The sequence below is a fragment of the Mastomys coucha genome, unplaced genomic scaffold (genome assembly GCF_008632895.1).
Source record: "Mastomys coucha isolate ucsf_1 unplaced genomic scaffold, UCSF_Mcou_1 pScaffold22, whole genome shotgun sequence".
Taxonomy (NCBI): domain Eukaryota; kingdom Metazoa; phylum Chordata; class Mammalia; order Rodentia; family Muridae; genus Mastomys; species Mastomys coucha.
Window position 1 is genome coordinate 7,425,668 of NW_022196905.1, and position 14,848 is coordinate 7,440,515.

General features: G+C 42.2%; 1 protein-coding gene across 1 annotated transcript in view; it reads left to right on the forward strand.

Moving 5' to 3' along the window:
• Papolg (poly(A) polymerase gamma) overlaps positions 1–4,033 on the forward strand; it is a 33,717-nt gene extending 29,684 nt beyond the window's left edge. Inside the window, exons 19-22 of the mRNA XM_031338849.1 lie at positions 554–774; positions 1,277–1,342; positions 1,502–1,558; positions 2,632–4,033. Coding sequence (XP_031194709.1) covers positions 554–774; positions 1,277–1,342; positions 1,502–1,558; positions 2,632–2,730 — 443 coding nt within the window. The 3' untranslated portion in view covers positions 2,731–4,033. The remainder of the gene's footprint in view (positions 1–553; positions 775–1,276; positions 1,343–1,501; positions 1,559–2,631) is intronic.
• Positions 4,034–14,848: the final 10,815 nt, after the last annotated feature.

The window sequence follows — 14,848 nt, forward strand, 5'->3', positions numbered from 1 at the left end:
AGTCCACTGCATAAATACTCGATCACTGCCACTGACAGTCCACTGCATAAATACTCGATCACTGCCACGGACAGCCCATTGCATAAATACTCGATCGCTGCCACTGACAGTCCACTGCATAAATACTTGATCGCTGCCACTGACAGTCCACTGCATAAATACTTGATCGCTGCCACGGACAGCCCATTGCATAAATACTTGATCACTGCCACTGACAGTCCACTGCATAAATACTTGATCACTGCCATGGATAGTCCACTGCATAAATACTTGATCACTGCCACTGACAGTCCACTGCATAAATACTTGATCACTGCCACTGACAGTCCACTTCATAAATACTTGATCACTGCCACTGACAGTCCACTGCATAAATACTTGATCACTGCCACGGACAGTCCACTGCATAAATACTTGATCACTGCCACGGACAGCCCATTGCATAAATACTTGATCACTGCCACTAACAGTCCACTGCATAAATACTTGATCACTGCCACTAACAGTCCACTGCATAAATACTTGATCACTAAATTTGCTTTTGTTTTTTCAGAGGTTGACCCTACAGTAAAAGCTGTATCCTCCCCAGCTGTGTGCACCATTCCTACTGTAGTAGGACGGAATGTTATTCCTAGAATCACAACACCTCACAACCCTGTCCAGGGACAACCACATCTAAATGGGATATCAAATATTACCAAGAATGTTACACCCAAAAGATCCCATTCACCACCTACAGATGGGACTTCTAAGAGGCTGAAAGACATAGAAAAGGTAACATTATGCCTTCAGTACTGATCATGCCTTTTGTTTTGTTTTGTTTTTTAAATTAAAATAATAGTAAAGCAGCCCATAATTTTTTCTGTTTAAAAGAGTATTTTAAACCTTAAGAAACAATCATTGTTCATCTCAAATTCAAATCACTGAGGTCTGAAAGTCTGCTTGATTGGTTTGCCTTTCTTGATCTACACAAAAGCTAAGGAGATTAATGATGACCATACTGGTCATACTGTTTTTTCTGTTATGTGATCTTCTCTGCTTCTAGTAGATGGTAATAAAATATATTTTGTTAGAATCTGAATTGATTTAACCAAAAAGATCACTTCAGTTGCAAAAATTAAGGGTAGCAGTTGAACTCAGTCTCAATTTAGTTGTAGTTAATAGAAGTCTTAAATTATTGTAGTTTCTGATGGTAGACTAATGAGTTTCCTGATTTATATAGATTTGTATGATCTTTGCAGATACCTAATAGAAACTTTTATTGTTTCTATTTTAGTTCATTCGTCTTGAGTCAGCATTTAAGGAGTCCCGTGCTGCCGAGGATCGGAAAAGAAAACCAATGGTAAATGAGTTGGCATTGTCTCACATGAGCTTAAAGAGCAATAGTGTGAGAAGTACTAGAGGAAGTACTTCAGTCAACAGGGTTGGGTTTCTAAGTAGGCGTAAGTATTGTATACAGAAAGAAAATTTAAACCTGTATTGTTAATTCTTCTGTTTTTAGGATTCAATTGGTGGAGAATCTATGCCTATTCCAACTATTGATACATCACGCAAAAAGGTAATAGATGATAGATAATATTTCTATAGGTAAAAACAAGTACAAAAAAATGTATTAAGAAACTAAAACTATAAGTATTTAGAAGACTCAGGCAGGAGGGTTCCTTCAAGTTTAAGTCTAGCCTGAGCTACAGAGTAAAACCCTGTCTCAAAGAAACAAAAACCTAGGGTCAGAAAAGGGTATGATTATGTCCTTGTTCTCAGAGATTGGCAATGTGGTTCGTAAGGACTGCAGGTGACAAATAGCTTACAGTTCTCAGTGGACATTCCTCAAAGTCTAGAAAAGAGAAATTGGGTCAAGAAGACTCGTGACTTACCTAGATTTAAATCTGTCTTACTTATTTATAAGTAGCTGTTCACTCAGCACAGGAGTTTCTTACTAGTACCAGAGATAGCTTTTGTTATATACATGGCTTTCAAATTTTAAGTTATTAAAGATCAAATATATTGGAGCTGGAGAGATGGCTCAGAAGTTAAAGAGCATTGACTGTTCTTCCAGAAGTCCTGAGTTTAATTTCCAGCAACCACATGGTGGTGGCTCACAACCATCTGTAATGGGATCTGATGCCCTCTTCTGGTGTGTTTAAAGACAGCTACAGTGTGCTCATATACATAAAATAAATAAATCTTTAAAAAAAGAAATCAAATATATTTGTATTTTAGAGAAGCCAAATGTAGCACTGTATGCAGAGACTACCTTTAGATCATGAGTTAAATAGATTCCAGCATTTGCCCAAGAGGGCTGGCAAGATGGCTCAGAGGGTAAGAGCACTGACTGCTCTTCCAAAGGTCCTGAGTTCAAATCCCAGCAACCACATGGTGGCTCACAGCCACCCATAGTGAGATCTGACACCCTCTTCTGGTACTTATGTATAATAAATAAATCTAAAAAAAAAAAAAATGCCCAAGAGCAAAAGCGTACTTAGAATGAATAGGGGAAGAGGAAGAAGATGTTACGCACACATGTGAGTGGTAGGAGTGGTAGGAGCCATTCTGGTAGGGTGTGTGTGCGCGCACACTCAAGTGCATGGGCATGTACATGTACATACTTTTTTTTGTCTTTCTTTCTCATAGAGACTACCCAGTAAAGAACTGCCAGATTCATCATCTCCAGTTCCAGCAAACAGCATCCGAGTCATCAAAAACTCGATCCGCCTGACCCTTAACCGGTAATAGCAGTGCCTCTTCACTTAGGTGAGCATGCATGCAGTCATGCAGTGCATCAATGGCAGCCAGTCTTCAAAGTAGAACCAGCTGCCATACAGATAGGTGACAGGTACAGTCGTCAGCCTAATGACCTTGGAGTGGGTTTTGAACTTTGACACTCGAACCCTGAGATGACGTAGCATTCTCTTACTGATTGCTGCGTACACTCTGAGGATACCTGCTAGTAAACATCACCTACAATATTATGGCTTTGCATTTTGAGGTTTTACTGCCTTAACTTTTGATGTTTGTTTCTCTGTTATGGGAACCAGTTCTTGGCCACTTGGACTCTGATAAAAACAAGTCCTGAACTGTTTTTTTCATTTTCTTTTTCTTTTTTCCTTTTTTAAGTCTTATGTTGTAATCATTGTATAGAGCTGAAAAAGTTTAAAAAAAAAAAAAACCCTGTCTTGTAATTTTCCAAATGTTTATGTATTTACTTTAGCATTGAAGCCACTTTGTGAAACCCGAGATTAATGAATGTGAGATATCTTTTCTGCTTCCTTCATTTGTGTAGATATCTATTTTGTTTATTTAAATTATTTTTTCCAAACTGGCACATAAATATTTAAACTATTTTTTGTGCTTTTGTCCAAATGTTGCATAGTTACCAGGGAGGATTAGTCCAGTGACTACACAAGAGTTGGGCACCATAAATATTTTGCCTCCCATGGAGGCCTTCAAAATGCATCTTTATTAAAAATCAAACTATAACCAGGATACTGAAAGTCAGTATATGAATGGTGAAATTGTTACATATCTTGCTATCTCATGACATTCTTGTTAGTTGATTGGTATTTTTTACAGAGGAAGAATTCATTCCACCATCAATGATAAGATCCCTTTAAGTATAGCAGACTTGTATTTTTGAAGTATAAAAGTAACTCAGCATGATAATTCCTCACCATAACTTCCCACAGTCGCCAACAGTTTTCTTCATGGATTAGGCATGCAGAAATAAGCAGTGGATTTTATTGAAACCTCAAGACATTTTTGAATGACATTGTTACCAACCATTAATTGGCTCAGGACCTTTGTAGTTTTTATTTAACTATATGAGTTGTCTTTTTTTACACTGCTTTTTTCAGTGCATTTCTTAATATTTTTTAAGTTTCATGAATGCATGCTCAGTTTATTAAAAATCCACAACCATGTAATTCTTGTAATCTGTTGACTCCGTGTTTTGTAAATGAAGTCGTATGTATTTTCAGAGTATTTTTGTATGTACTGTAAGATATCATCTTTTCAAAGAGAAACTTTAAAACCTTTACTGTCTGTCTTTAATTTTTTAAATACTCTTAATTAAAATATTTAAAATGGAACACAGAAGCATAGCCAGGAATGCTGTGCCCACCACCTTCAGCTTTCACTCAATGCTCAGCAGGTGTAGAGGCGGGGGCTGGAGGGGGTACACTGAGTATGCAGGAGAAATAATGTGGCCGGGGATCCCAGAGGACACATGGGAAGCCACAGAGTCAGCGAAGAATAGCAATCCGTTTTCACTTGCAAACCTTTACCACCCATTTTAAATTCCTAAGTTTCTATTGTCAGAGTTCTGTGTTCTCCTTCTCCTGACCGGTGGGTATCTGAAAGGCAGGTTCTAGTGTTTAATGTATACAAAAAAAAAAAAAATGGAAAAAACTTGGTGAAAGCAAATAGCAAGGGCTGAAAAAGAAGGGCTGTTTCGCTACTCACATCAAAGGCCACAGGGAGTCTCAGCTTTCTTGGCAAAGCTAAATGTTTGGGATTTGTTCTTCAGATACCCTTGAGTGTGAAGCTGATGATTATGAGAGGACTGTCACCTGACTGAACCTATGAGGATGACTTGGTGGGGGGCCTGATTAAATCTTAGGTCCAAGAAAGAAGCCAAGCCAGCACTACGGTAGCTCTGTTCTTAGGCCCAGGGTCCATTCACCATGGTCAGTGTAGCTCAGCACCAGAATCTACAAAGAGGGACTTACTTCATCAACTAGTCTGGCAGCTGAGAAATTAGATGGGTCTGATATGGCGGGCTGTTGAAGAGTGAAAGCTTCCTGCCCTGACTGGCTGGGGAGACTTCATACATTTTGTTACCGTTGTAGGGAGTGTCTGGACCAGTTCCAAGTAAGTAAAAGGGATGGGATTCAGTGTTATGTTTGCTGGCTGTTCTCAAGTACATAGCTATCGCTAGAAATATATTCTACAAAGCCAAATAACCTGGAGCACTTATGTTCATTTTCTTAAGATACTGGACTTTAATCCGCTCATTTTTCAGTGATTGTGCTCTGGAGACTAACAAAGGAAAACATACCTGGAAGCTTGAGCTTTGAGAATTTAACCAATCTGAGGTAGAAAGTACTTGGTTTAACATCTTGCAAGACTGGGAGAAGAATTAATTTTTAACATTTACTGATGCTTAAAATAAGTCTAATTTTGTCTGAAGACCGCCATTCAGTAGTGTTAGTACAATGCTTACTAATTTTTAAATTAATGGACAGTGTCAAATGGGCCAATGTTTTTTTCCACAGCATCCCCCAAGATCTCACTTTGTAACCCTCACTGGGTTAGATCATGCTGGCTTACAGCTTTGTGTGATCCTCCTACCTCAGCACCTGTCTTGTCTCTTGGTTTTAAAATGGGAATTTCTAGCTTGAGGGTCATGAGTACCTGACGGTCCTTTAGAATTGTGTATAAGGTTTTGTGTATAAGGTTTTGTGCATTTTCCCAGTCAAGGAAAGTTAGCTTTCATCAGTTTCTCAGACTAGCCCATGCCCTCAAAAAGGAGGCTAAGGGTTGAAACTGTCAGGATTGAACAGTCCTAAAATATTTATAATTTACTCCATTTGATTTTGCTGCAGTAGATTTCTAAATGCAAGGTGGCTCTTTAACAAGGTGGGCCATGGGGGTGCCTCAGAAATACTGTATTCATTAGGTACCTTATATACTCTGGGTGAAACTTAATTTGGTTGGTATTACCATCAACTTTCTGTGCTAACTTTGATTCATTAGCAAGGTCACTCAGAATAGAGTAGCTTAGAATGATCCTTAAAGACGATAGAAAAATAAAGATCAGAAACCCTGAAGTTCCATGCATTAAAGTTCTCACTTGCTCCTCCAAGTATGTAGTTCAGGCCCAAACATACTAAACCTACCAATAAATATAAATGCTTTAGTTTTTTTATGTATATATTTTATATAAACAAATTTATGTTTAAATCAATAACTACCTAGTAAATCATACAAAGCTTAGGATTTGTGCAAATGATTGAAGGAAATCAGTCTCAATAATGAAAACTTTTCCTTAGATTTTCTAAGGGAATTACATAAGGTCCTTTCCAAGTTTTCTATTTTGGAAATAAGCTAATAATTTTGTATTTGAAGTTAATAGAACACAAGATTATCAAATTTGTTAAATTTTTTTAAAGTCTTATTTTTGATTATGTGAATGTGGGTGTGTGATGTGAGTGCAGTGCCAGAAGAGGGCACCTGAAGCACCCCTGACGCTGAAGGAATAGGCTGTTGTAAGCTGCCCAGCATGGGTGCTGGGAACCAAGCGTAGGTCCTCTGGAAGGACAGCCAGAATTCTTCACTGCTGAGTCATCTCTCCAGCCTCGAAATGTGTTACAGTTTTAAACCTGACTTTTGAAAAGACCCATATAGAATATCTTTGATGTACATGGAGCTACAGCATGCCAGTGTTTGTAAAATGGTTGCAGCTGCTGCTCTTTTCTCGATAGTTGTGTGGTACGTGTTAGTTTTGTCTTATTTAATAATTGGACACATGAGCTTCATTTGTCTGGAATAAGTAATTTAATAAACTTTCTTTGATAAATAGGTGATGTTTGAGTGATATTATTTGGGAGTATTTTCAGAACTGCCAGAAGACTGTATACTTATTTCTTAAACTGATATCAATCGAGTCATTTACGACTCAGGTTGTTTATGGTAGAAAATGGTATTTCCTAACTACTTAATAGGAAAGCAAAGTTCAGACTCAGTTTACCTCACACAATCACTTATTAGCAATATTTAGTAGCAAACTGTAATAATTTGCAAATGTCTAAATTTTTTTATAAATTTATTTTTTACACTCCATATTCCATTCCCCGCCCAACCCCCAATCCACCCTCCAACTGCTCCACATCTCACACCTCCTCCCCAACACCCCTGTCTCTACATGGATGCCCCCACCCCCCACCCCACCTGACCTCTAAACTCTCCCAGGGGCCTCCAGTCTCCTGAGGGTTAGGTGCATCATCCCTGAATGAACACAGACCTGGAAGTCCTCTACTGTATATGTGTTAGGGGCCTCATATCAGCTGGTGTATGCTGCCTGTTTGGTGGTCCAGTGTTAGAGAGATCTCGGGGGTCCAGATTAATTGAGACTGCTGGTTCTCCTACAGCTTCTTTCAGCCTTCCCTAATTCAACAACAGGGATCAGCGGCTTCTGTCCATTGGTTGGGTGCAAATATCTACATCTGACTCTTTCAGTTGCTTGTTGGGTCTTTGAGTCATGTTAGGTCCCTTTTTGTGAGCACTCCATATCCTCAGTAATAGTGTCAGGCCTTAGGACCTTCCTTTGAGCTGGATCCCACTTTGGACCTGTTACTGGACCTTCTTTTCCTCAGGCTCCTCTCCATTTCCATCCCTGTAGTTCTTTTAGACAGGAACAATTACGGGTCAGAGATGTGACTGTGGGGTGGCAACCCCATCCCTCACCTGATGCCCTGTCTTCCTACTGGAGGTGGGCTCTATAAGTTCTCTCTCCCTACTGTCAGGCATTTCATCTAAGATACCTCCCTTTGATTCCTGAGAGTCTCTCACCTCCCAGGTCTACTATAGAAACTAGAAAGATCAAATATGATCTAAATTTAAAGAAGTGCCAGCCCCCTGTTCTTTTGGGTAGCCTTGTGCATGCTTTCATCAAGGGGATCCTTGAAGCATCTGTCAAGTGTTGAAGACACTGTCACTCTTGTCACTCTGGGAACCAGAAGCCTCCAATTGAAAACAAGTGTCAGTAATCTAGGTACCAGTCCTAGAATCACAAGTTACATAAGGACTTCATACGTTCATACATCTGACAGTAAGCATAACTCTATTGTACATCTTAACACTTAAATGATTCAGACTTGTGTAACACTTAAGTTCACATATTTGTTTACTCTGACCCAGTAATTGTGGTGTTTATCACTGCAATAGAAAGCAAACTAACAAATGGCCTTTATTCAAGAATCTCTCTACAGAGGTTGGCTGGCAATGTACCCCAGTTAGTGGATTGCATGCCTATCGTGCAGGAAGCCTTAAGCTTGATCCTGGTGGCACACACCCACAATCCTATCACTAGGAAGGTAGAGGCTGGAGGATCAGAAGTTGAAAGTCATCCTTGGCTAGACAGTTCCAGGCCAGCTACATCCTTGTCTCATGGGAAAAACAATAGCCCTCCCTTAGAGAAAACTTAAGAGGACAGTGAAGAAGAAAACACATGCATCTTTGGTTTTGTAAAATGGCTGCCCTCCAAAGAGGGAAGCAGAGTTTAATTTCAAAACAATTAATTTAAAGAAAGAAGTCATGGACTAAGATGCAAGAAAGCAAATAAAACTTAGAGGCTGCCGGGCGGTGGTGGTGCACGCCTTGAGTCCCAGGACTTTGGGAGGCAGAGGCAGGCGGATTTCTGAGTTCGAGGTGAGCCTGGTCTACAGAGTGAGTTCCAGGATAGCCAGGACTATACAGAGAAACCCTGTCTCCAAAAACCAAAAAACTTAAGAGGCCATTAAAATGTGTTTCTCTAATAGTAACCCTTAGAAGTATATTTCATATGTTAATGTATACACAAACAAATGTCTTAGGTTGGAGAAATAGCTTTCCTTATACTATTGTGATACCAGTTGTTTTTATTTCCTATATTTTTAAAAGTCCTAGTGTGCTGGTGGTGGCAGCACACACCAGGCTAGTCCACAGAGTGAGTTCCAGGACAGCCAAGGCTGTACAGAGAAACTGTTTCAAAAAACAAAACAAATAAAAGCCAATATGCAACAAAAAAGTCATTAATTGGGACATTTTAATATTGGTCAGAGTGCCTGATCCATGCTTAGAGTGGGTCAGCGTTGAACTGAGGAACCTCAGTGTCTTATAATTTGCTCAAGTATGCTGGAGAGATGGCTCAGTGGTTAAGAGCACTCACTGGTTGTTGGTCCAGAGGACCCTGGTTCGATTTCCAGCACCCACGTGGCAGTTCACAGCTCCCTGTAACTCCAGGGGATCCAACATCCACACACAAATACACATGCAGGCAAACCACAAATGTGCATAAATAAATTATTATAGATTTGCTTATGTGAGAGGCATAAACTCACTCAAAATCCTATTGTACCCATGTCTCATACACCCCAACACAGTCCAGAAACTAGGTTATTGGGTTCCAGCAGTAAAAATTATTATGTGATAATATTAGTTCTCGACTTTATAACTGTCATCGATTAAGCATTTGCTATGGGCCCTTTCCAACCCTGACAAACCTTATCCTGTGAGGCAGCACTACTATGTTTCAAAAGAGGAAACTAAGGCCTGGTGAGACAATTTGACCATTTCCAACTGCTAACTATTCAGAAACACACTCCAGAAGTATCTCGAAGTTAGGAAGAAAGCTAGAAGTGTCAAGTCCCAATAACACTGCCCTGTCCCACAGGATCCTGGTCAGGACCAATGATGGCATGCTGTGCCTGCTCTGCCACTAAAAGCTATGTGACTTTGATGCTTAACCCTCAGATCCTTCCAGATAAACATGTATATGTGTTTTTATGGGTCCCAGGGATAGAATTTATGTCTTTACCAGCTTAGCCATCTTGACAATAATAATGTAAATAAGATACTGAACTGATGCCCCACCCCCAGTGAGGGAGGACAGCATGTGAGTGAACCCTTCATCTGTGGTAATAACAAAATCAGAACATGCCTAAAACTACACAGTGTATACTAGCATACACATGTCATTTAGAAGGGTACCTCTGTACTCACACTCTGAAGACAAAAGCAGGAAGATTATGAGTTCAAAACCAGCCCAGACTATATAGCAAGATACTGTGTCATATTTATATAAGCCTATAAAATAAGTATACAAATAAAACATTTACTGATAATCATAAATGTATTTAAACAACTCTTGATACACATGTAATTTTACCATTTATTAAAGATGAATACAAATCTGCATGCTAATAGGATAGATATGCTTGCTTATGTTTTCCGTAATGAACTAGGTTCTGAAGCTGGTAAGATGGCTCAGTGGGTAAAGCACTTGCTGCACAGTGGGAGGGCCTGAGTTCCAATCCTAAGCCCCACATCACACCAGTTGTAGCAGCAGCATGTGTCTGTAATGCCAGCACACCAGTGCATTTAAGATGGCTATAGTTTACTAAACTGTACAGTGGGAACACCAATACCTTTCTTGAAATGAGAGCCATTATACTTTGCAACCACTCTGCCTTGGCCCAGATCCAGTCCTGGCTCTCAGACCCAGATCCACCTGTTTACCATGAAGTACTCCACAAGCTAATTCATCTCTCGTGTTTCTGTCTTCTCTTCTATAAATGGTGGTTCGAATAAAATGCCCTACTTCAGAAGTAGCTCAATGAATCAAAAGAAGAAAGCCAATAGTTCCTGACACTTAGCAGAATTCAACAAATCACTACCAGAGACACATGAAATAACATGGCACTTGATTGACAGTGGACAGCTCCTCTCCAAGAAATCCAGCCCAAGAACAAAGAAACAAGGCCAACATCCATCTCCCCAGCCAGCCTGGATAGAGTGCCACCTCCCATGAGATGCTCTTGCCTTGTGAGAATTTTCCCTGGCAAGTCGGAGGTGGGGAACTAGCCAACATCTACTTCCTCTCCATCTCACAAAGTTCCAATGACAAACTAGGGTAGAGCTCCGCTAAGATTCACTATGGGAGAACGAACCATTTATTAGGCTAACAAATGGAGTAAGGCATTACAAGCAGGAGAGTAGGTGACTTTAAGGCAGCCATACTGGAGTCCTTGCAGGAAGTGTGCATGACTCATGCCATGCTGCAGACTTGAAGCCCCTCTCGCTAGTCCTTCCCAGCACCTCCCTGAGGCCACATGTAACTGGGGAGGAATTGTAATCAATTGGCTGGTAAGGATCCCATGACCCCACCCCACCCCCAGTCTTCTATGTGGGAACAACAATCAACAGGCCCAGCTGTGCCAAATGGGCACAGCTGAACTCAGGCACATGCCGGCCTCCGGCCTGGAGGATACTCCTGAACACCTTGTCACCAGGCCTTTGAGAAAACAGCTGCTGTATTTGTAGGGAAAAAAAAAAAAAAACCTCATGAATTATTATAAAGTTCATTATATATTACAGCAAGTTAGAGAACTTAGCAAACCCACTTCTACCAGCCAGCACAGCACCCAGAACGTCTGGCTGAGCCAATGCTCCACCATAGTTTAGCCTTCTGCAATGTAAACATCTGTATGTTGACACCCCCACTTCTGATCCAACTAGATCTGTTAGCAGCTTCGCATGGGGAGGGTGCCACAGCGTGAAGCTACACCCATACCAGCTGCACCTGTATTTCCCTCCTCCCACCTCTCCTGGGCATGAGGCAAGACTGTCTAACCCTGTTTCCAACTCACTTCCTGCTAAAGCTTTATAGCAGTTCAAAGAACTAAGTGCAGGTTCTTTCCAAATAGATTGGTTTCTTGAAACTCACCAACAAATCAAACATCAGAAAAGTGGGGATTTCTGAACACCACCCACTTGGATGGTAACTGGTATTTAGTAGTTTCAAATATTAAGAAAAGAAAAAAAAAATGACCTTGATTAGGCAGTATCTAATCTCCCAGAGCACAGGAAATGAAGGCGATCAAGTCTGATTTGCAGGAGGCCCTGAGGTTGCACAAAGCAGTGGCTCCCCCAGCAAGGCCCACTCACGGCCTGCCTCCGGCCTGCCTCCAGCTGAACACCCAGAGGGAAAGCACCATTAAACTCCCTATAAATTCAGCAACCAATCAGTTGTACCATGGTCAACAGGTGAGGGGGTGGGGAAAAGGAAGAAGGGAAGAGAAGGGGTCACAGGTTTGAGAAGGCTATGCTGTTGGGGCCAGAGGGATTCAGTAATCAACCAGCCTACTTATTCTATATATGTTTAGGATGAATGTTCTGGAAACCAGATAGTTTTGGAAGGACCAGTTGAAAGTACTGGATGTGTTTGGCTGGAAAAGTAATCAGAGCTCCACTTTCCATGGTTGCTGGAGGGAAGGAGAGGCCCAGAGCTGAGGTTGCTGTTATGATCTACCTAAGAGATGGAAGAGGAAACCAAGCTGGCAAAACAAGTTTTGAGAGGTTTTGAAGGGGGTTGGGGGAAAGGATGGGCTCTGCCATCAAAATACATGAGGGGAAGAGTATGCCTTTCTTAGGCAAACACTACCATCACTAAGCAACTCTGAGAACACCAGAGGAGGCTGGGAAGAAAGGCTCCTGACTTCAGATTGGTGGTATTTAATCTGGCGCCCCCATGTAGTAATATGTGACAGATCAGGAGAAATGCTGGTCCAGAGCCTCTAAATTTCACCACCAGTCACCATCCTTCCAGATCACTGTGGGGGACTCCCAGCTCCAGGAAAAGGGTTCTGCTGAAAAAAACTCTCTGCTGGTTGAACCCTTACTGCAACCCACAGCCAAAGCGGGCTTACCTAATTGGCCATTTGGGGGATGACAGCCAAGCATGCACAGACCTGCCGCTGGCCTTTCTCTTTAGATCCTTTTAGTCCTCAGTACCTTCTCTGGACTTGCTACATGGGCTGGACTGTGGAGCAAGCCCACTTGAAGCTGACGCAAAATCATGTCAAGTCTATGTCAGTAGTGGAATGTGGATCTTTGCCTCTTGCAAACTGAGGAGCAGAAAAGAAAAAATTAAAGTCTTAATCACCAGATTGCTAGCCCCCCCACACATATTAGCATATGCTAATTTGCTGTACTTTCTCCCTCCTCTGCATTCTGAGCAGGTAGCTAGGCCTAGTCTGTCCTTTCTGAGGTGGTTACAACACAAGGTCAAAGCAGTGGCTACGGATTCCTGAGGGGGGTGCCGGGTGTTGTGAGGGGACAGAGAGACTTGGCCCTGGAGCTGAGAGAGAAAATTATCAGCCAAATGTCCAAGGGCTGGGATCCGGGTGCTACTGTGTCACTCCAGTCTTAAAGAGCACAGCGGTAGACACAGGAGGGTTGACCCAGGTTGAGGCAGAAGATCCCTTTGCTCTAATCATCAAAGCTATTGACCTGTGAACCTGGACTCAGCTGGACCAGGGAACATCTCTGCAGCCCTCAGTGAGAACCAAAGCTCAATGGATTTGCCCAGCAGGGATCCCAGAGGGAGCTAGCCTTGGCACACTTCTGGCCAAAGGCGATGTAATGGTTAATCTTCATGATCAGCTTGTCTGGATTTAGCATCACCATGGAAGCACGCTCCTGAGTGTGCCTGTGAACATGCTTCCAAAAAGTTTAACTGAAGAAGGGAGACCCACCCTGGATACTGGTAGCATTAACCCCAGAGATTGAGTGAAGAGAGAGCTGGCTGAACACCAGGGGTCACTGCTATGCTTCCTGACTCTTGTGGCAGCTGTACTAGCCATCCCAAACTCCTGCTACTTTATCTGCCCAGAAGTCAAAATAAACCCATCCGTAAGTGGGTTTGGGTTTGGGTTTTTTGTTTGTTTTGTTGCTGATTGTTGTTTTGGTCAGCTATTTAGTCTCGGCAACAAGAAAAGAAGCTAATACAGGAGGATAGTCCACAATTATTGACATTAATTTCCTGCCAGCTCAGTGTCAGACTGAGGTTGACTTACAGTCAAGAAGATTGTTATTTCCTTCACATCAAAGTTGGGAAACTAAAATTCCCAGCTGCAGTAACATTTACAAAACATGGGCTTGCTGGGGTGGTACAGGGGAGGGCAGAAGCCCTGAACCATGGGACAGCCAGCCTTGCCTGGACAATCTTAGACATGCCGTAGGTAAAGAAAGAACACAACCATCCTAGCAGTGATAAAGAGATTCTGAGACATCATGCTCTGTAGCATCCCTGTGGCCATCAATTCCTGAAGCACTGATCCCCAAAGGACTGGAATTGCCCTCATGAATCCCATGCTTTGAGGGAAGAAAGTGGCTGAAGACTGGTGCCCACCTTCCAGAAGAGGAACTTGGTTCCCAGGAAGGCATTTCACTGAGTTCTCACAACTTACCACAGGAGAGACTGCCTGAAACCCAGACACCCTCAGCAGGATGGCCTGTCTCATGGTAAGCATAAATCTGTGCATTGGACCCAGAAAACAGGCATTAGGGATTTCCTGGTCCTTGTTATTTGCTCCTCTTTCCAATGTGGCTACATTGAAAAAATGATTTCTTTTCTACGCTTCTCTGTCACTTGTTTAATTGGCTTATTGAGGGCAGCTGGCCAAGCCTAGCCCATTAGAGCTGCCAGAGACCCAGCTCTGACCCTACAACTGCAGTGACTGGGAAGGTTGAAAAGATGAAGTTAGAACTGTTAAGACTGAAGCAGGAGCAGCACCGAGGACAGGGCGGGGCCGGTGCGGGGAGCAGGCAGCACCTGCCTAGGATGTGTGAGGCTCTGAGCTCCATCCTCACTCAGTACTGCAAAAAGAAGAAGGAAATGCTACAGAGGTCAATTTGAAGAAAGCAGCAGCCACATGACCTGGCATTTAGGAGGTCGCTGGTGACTCTAGCAGAGCCCTCTGTGGAGGAGGAAGCTGCACAAGGAATAAAGGTCACATTCTCAAGAAGAATGGGGAGGAAGGAAGGAAGGGAGATCAAAGGTCACAGATCAAGGTGGAAGATTTATTTGGTTTTTTTTGTTGTTGTTGTTCTTTGTTCTCTGTGTTTGTTTGTTTGTTTGTTTCGAGACAGGGTTTCTCCGTGTAGCCCTGGCTGTCCTGGAACTCACTCTGTAGACCAGGCTGGCCTCGAACTCAGAAATCCACCTGCCTCTGCCTCCCAAGTGCAGGCATTAAAGGCGTGGGCTGCCACTGCCCGGCGGAAGATTTATTTTTAAATTAGAAGATTTCTGGAC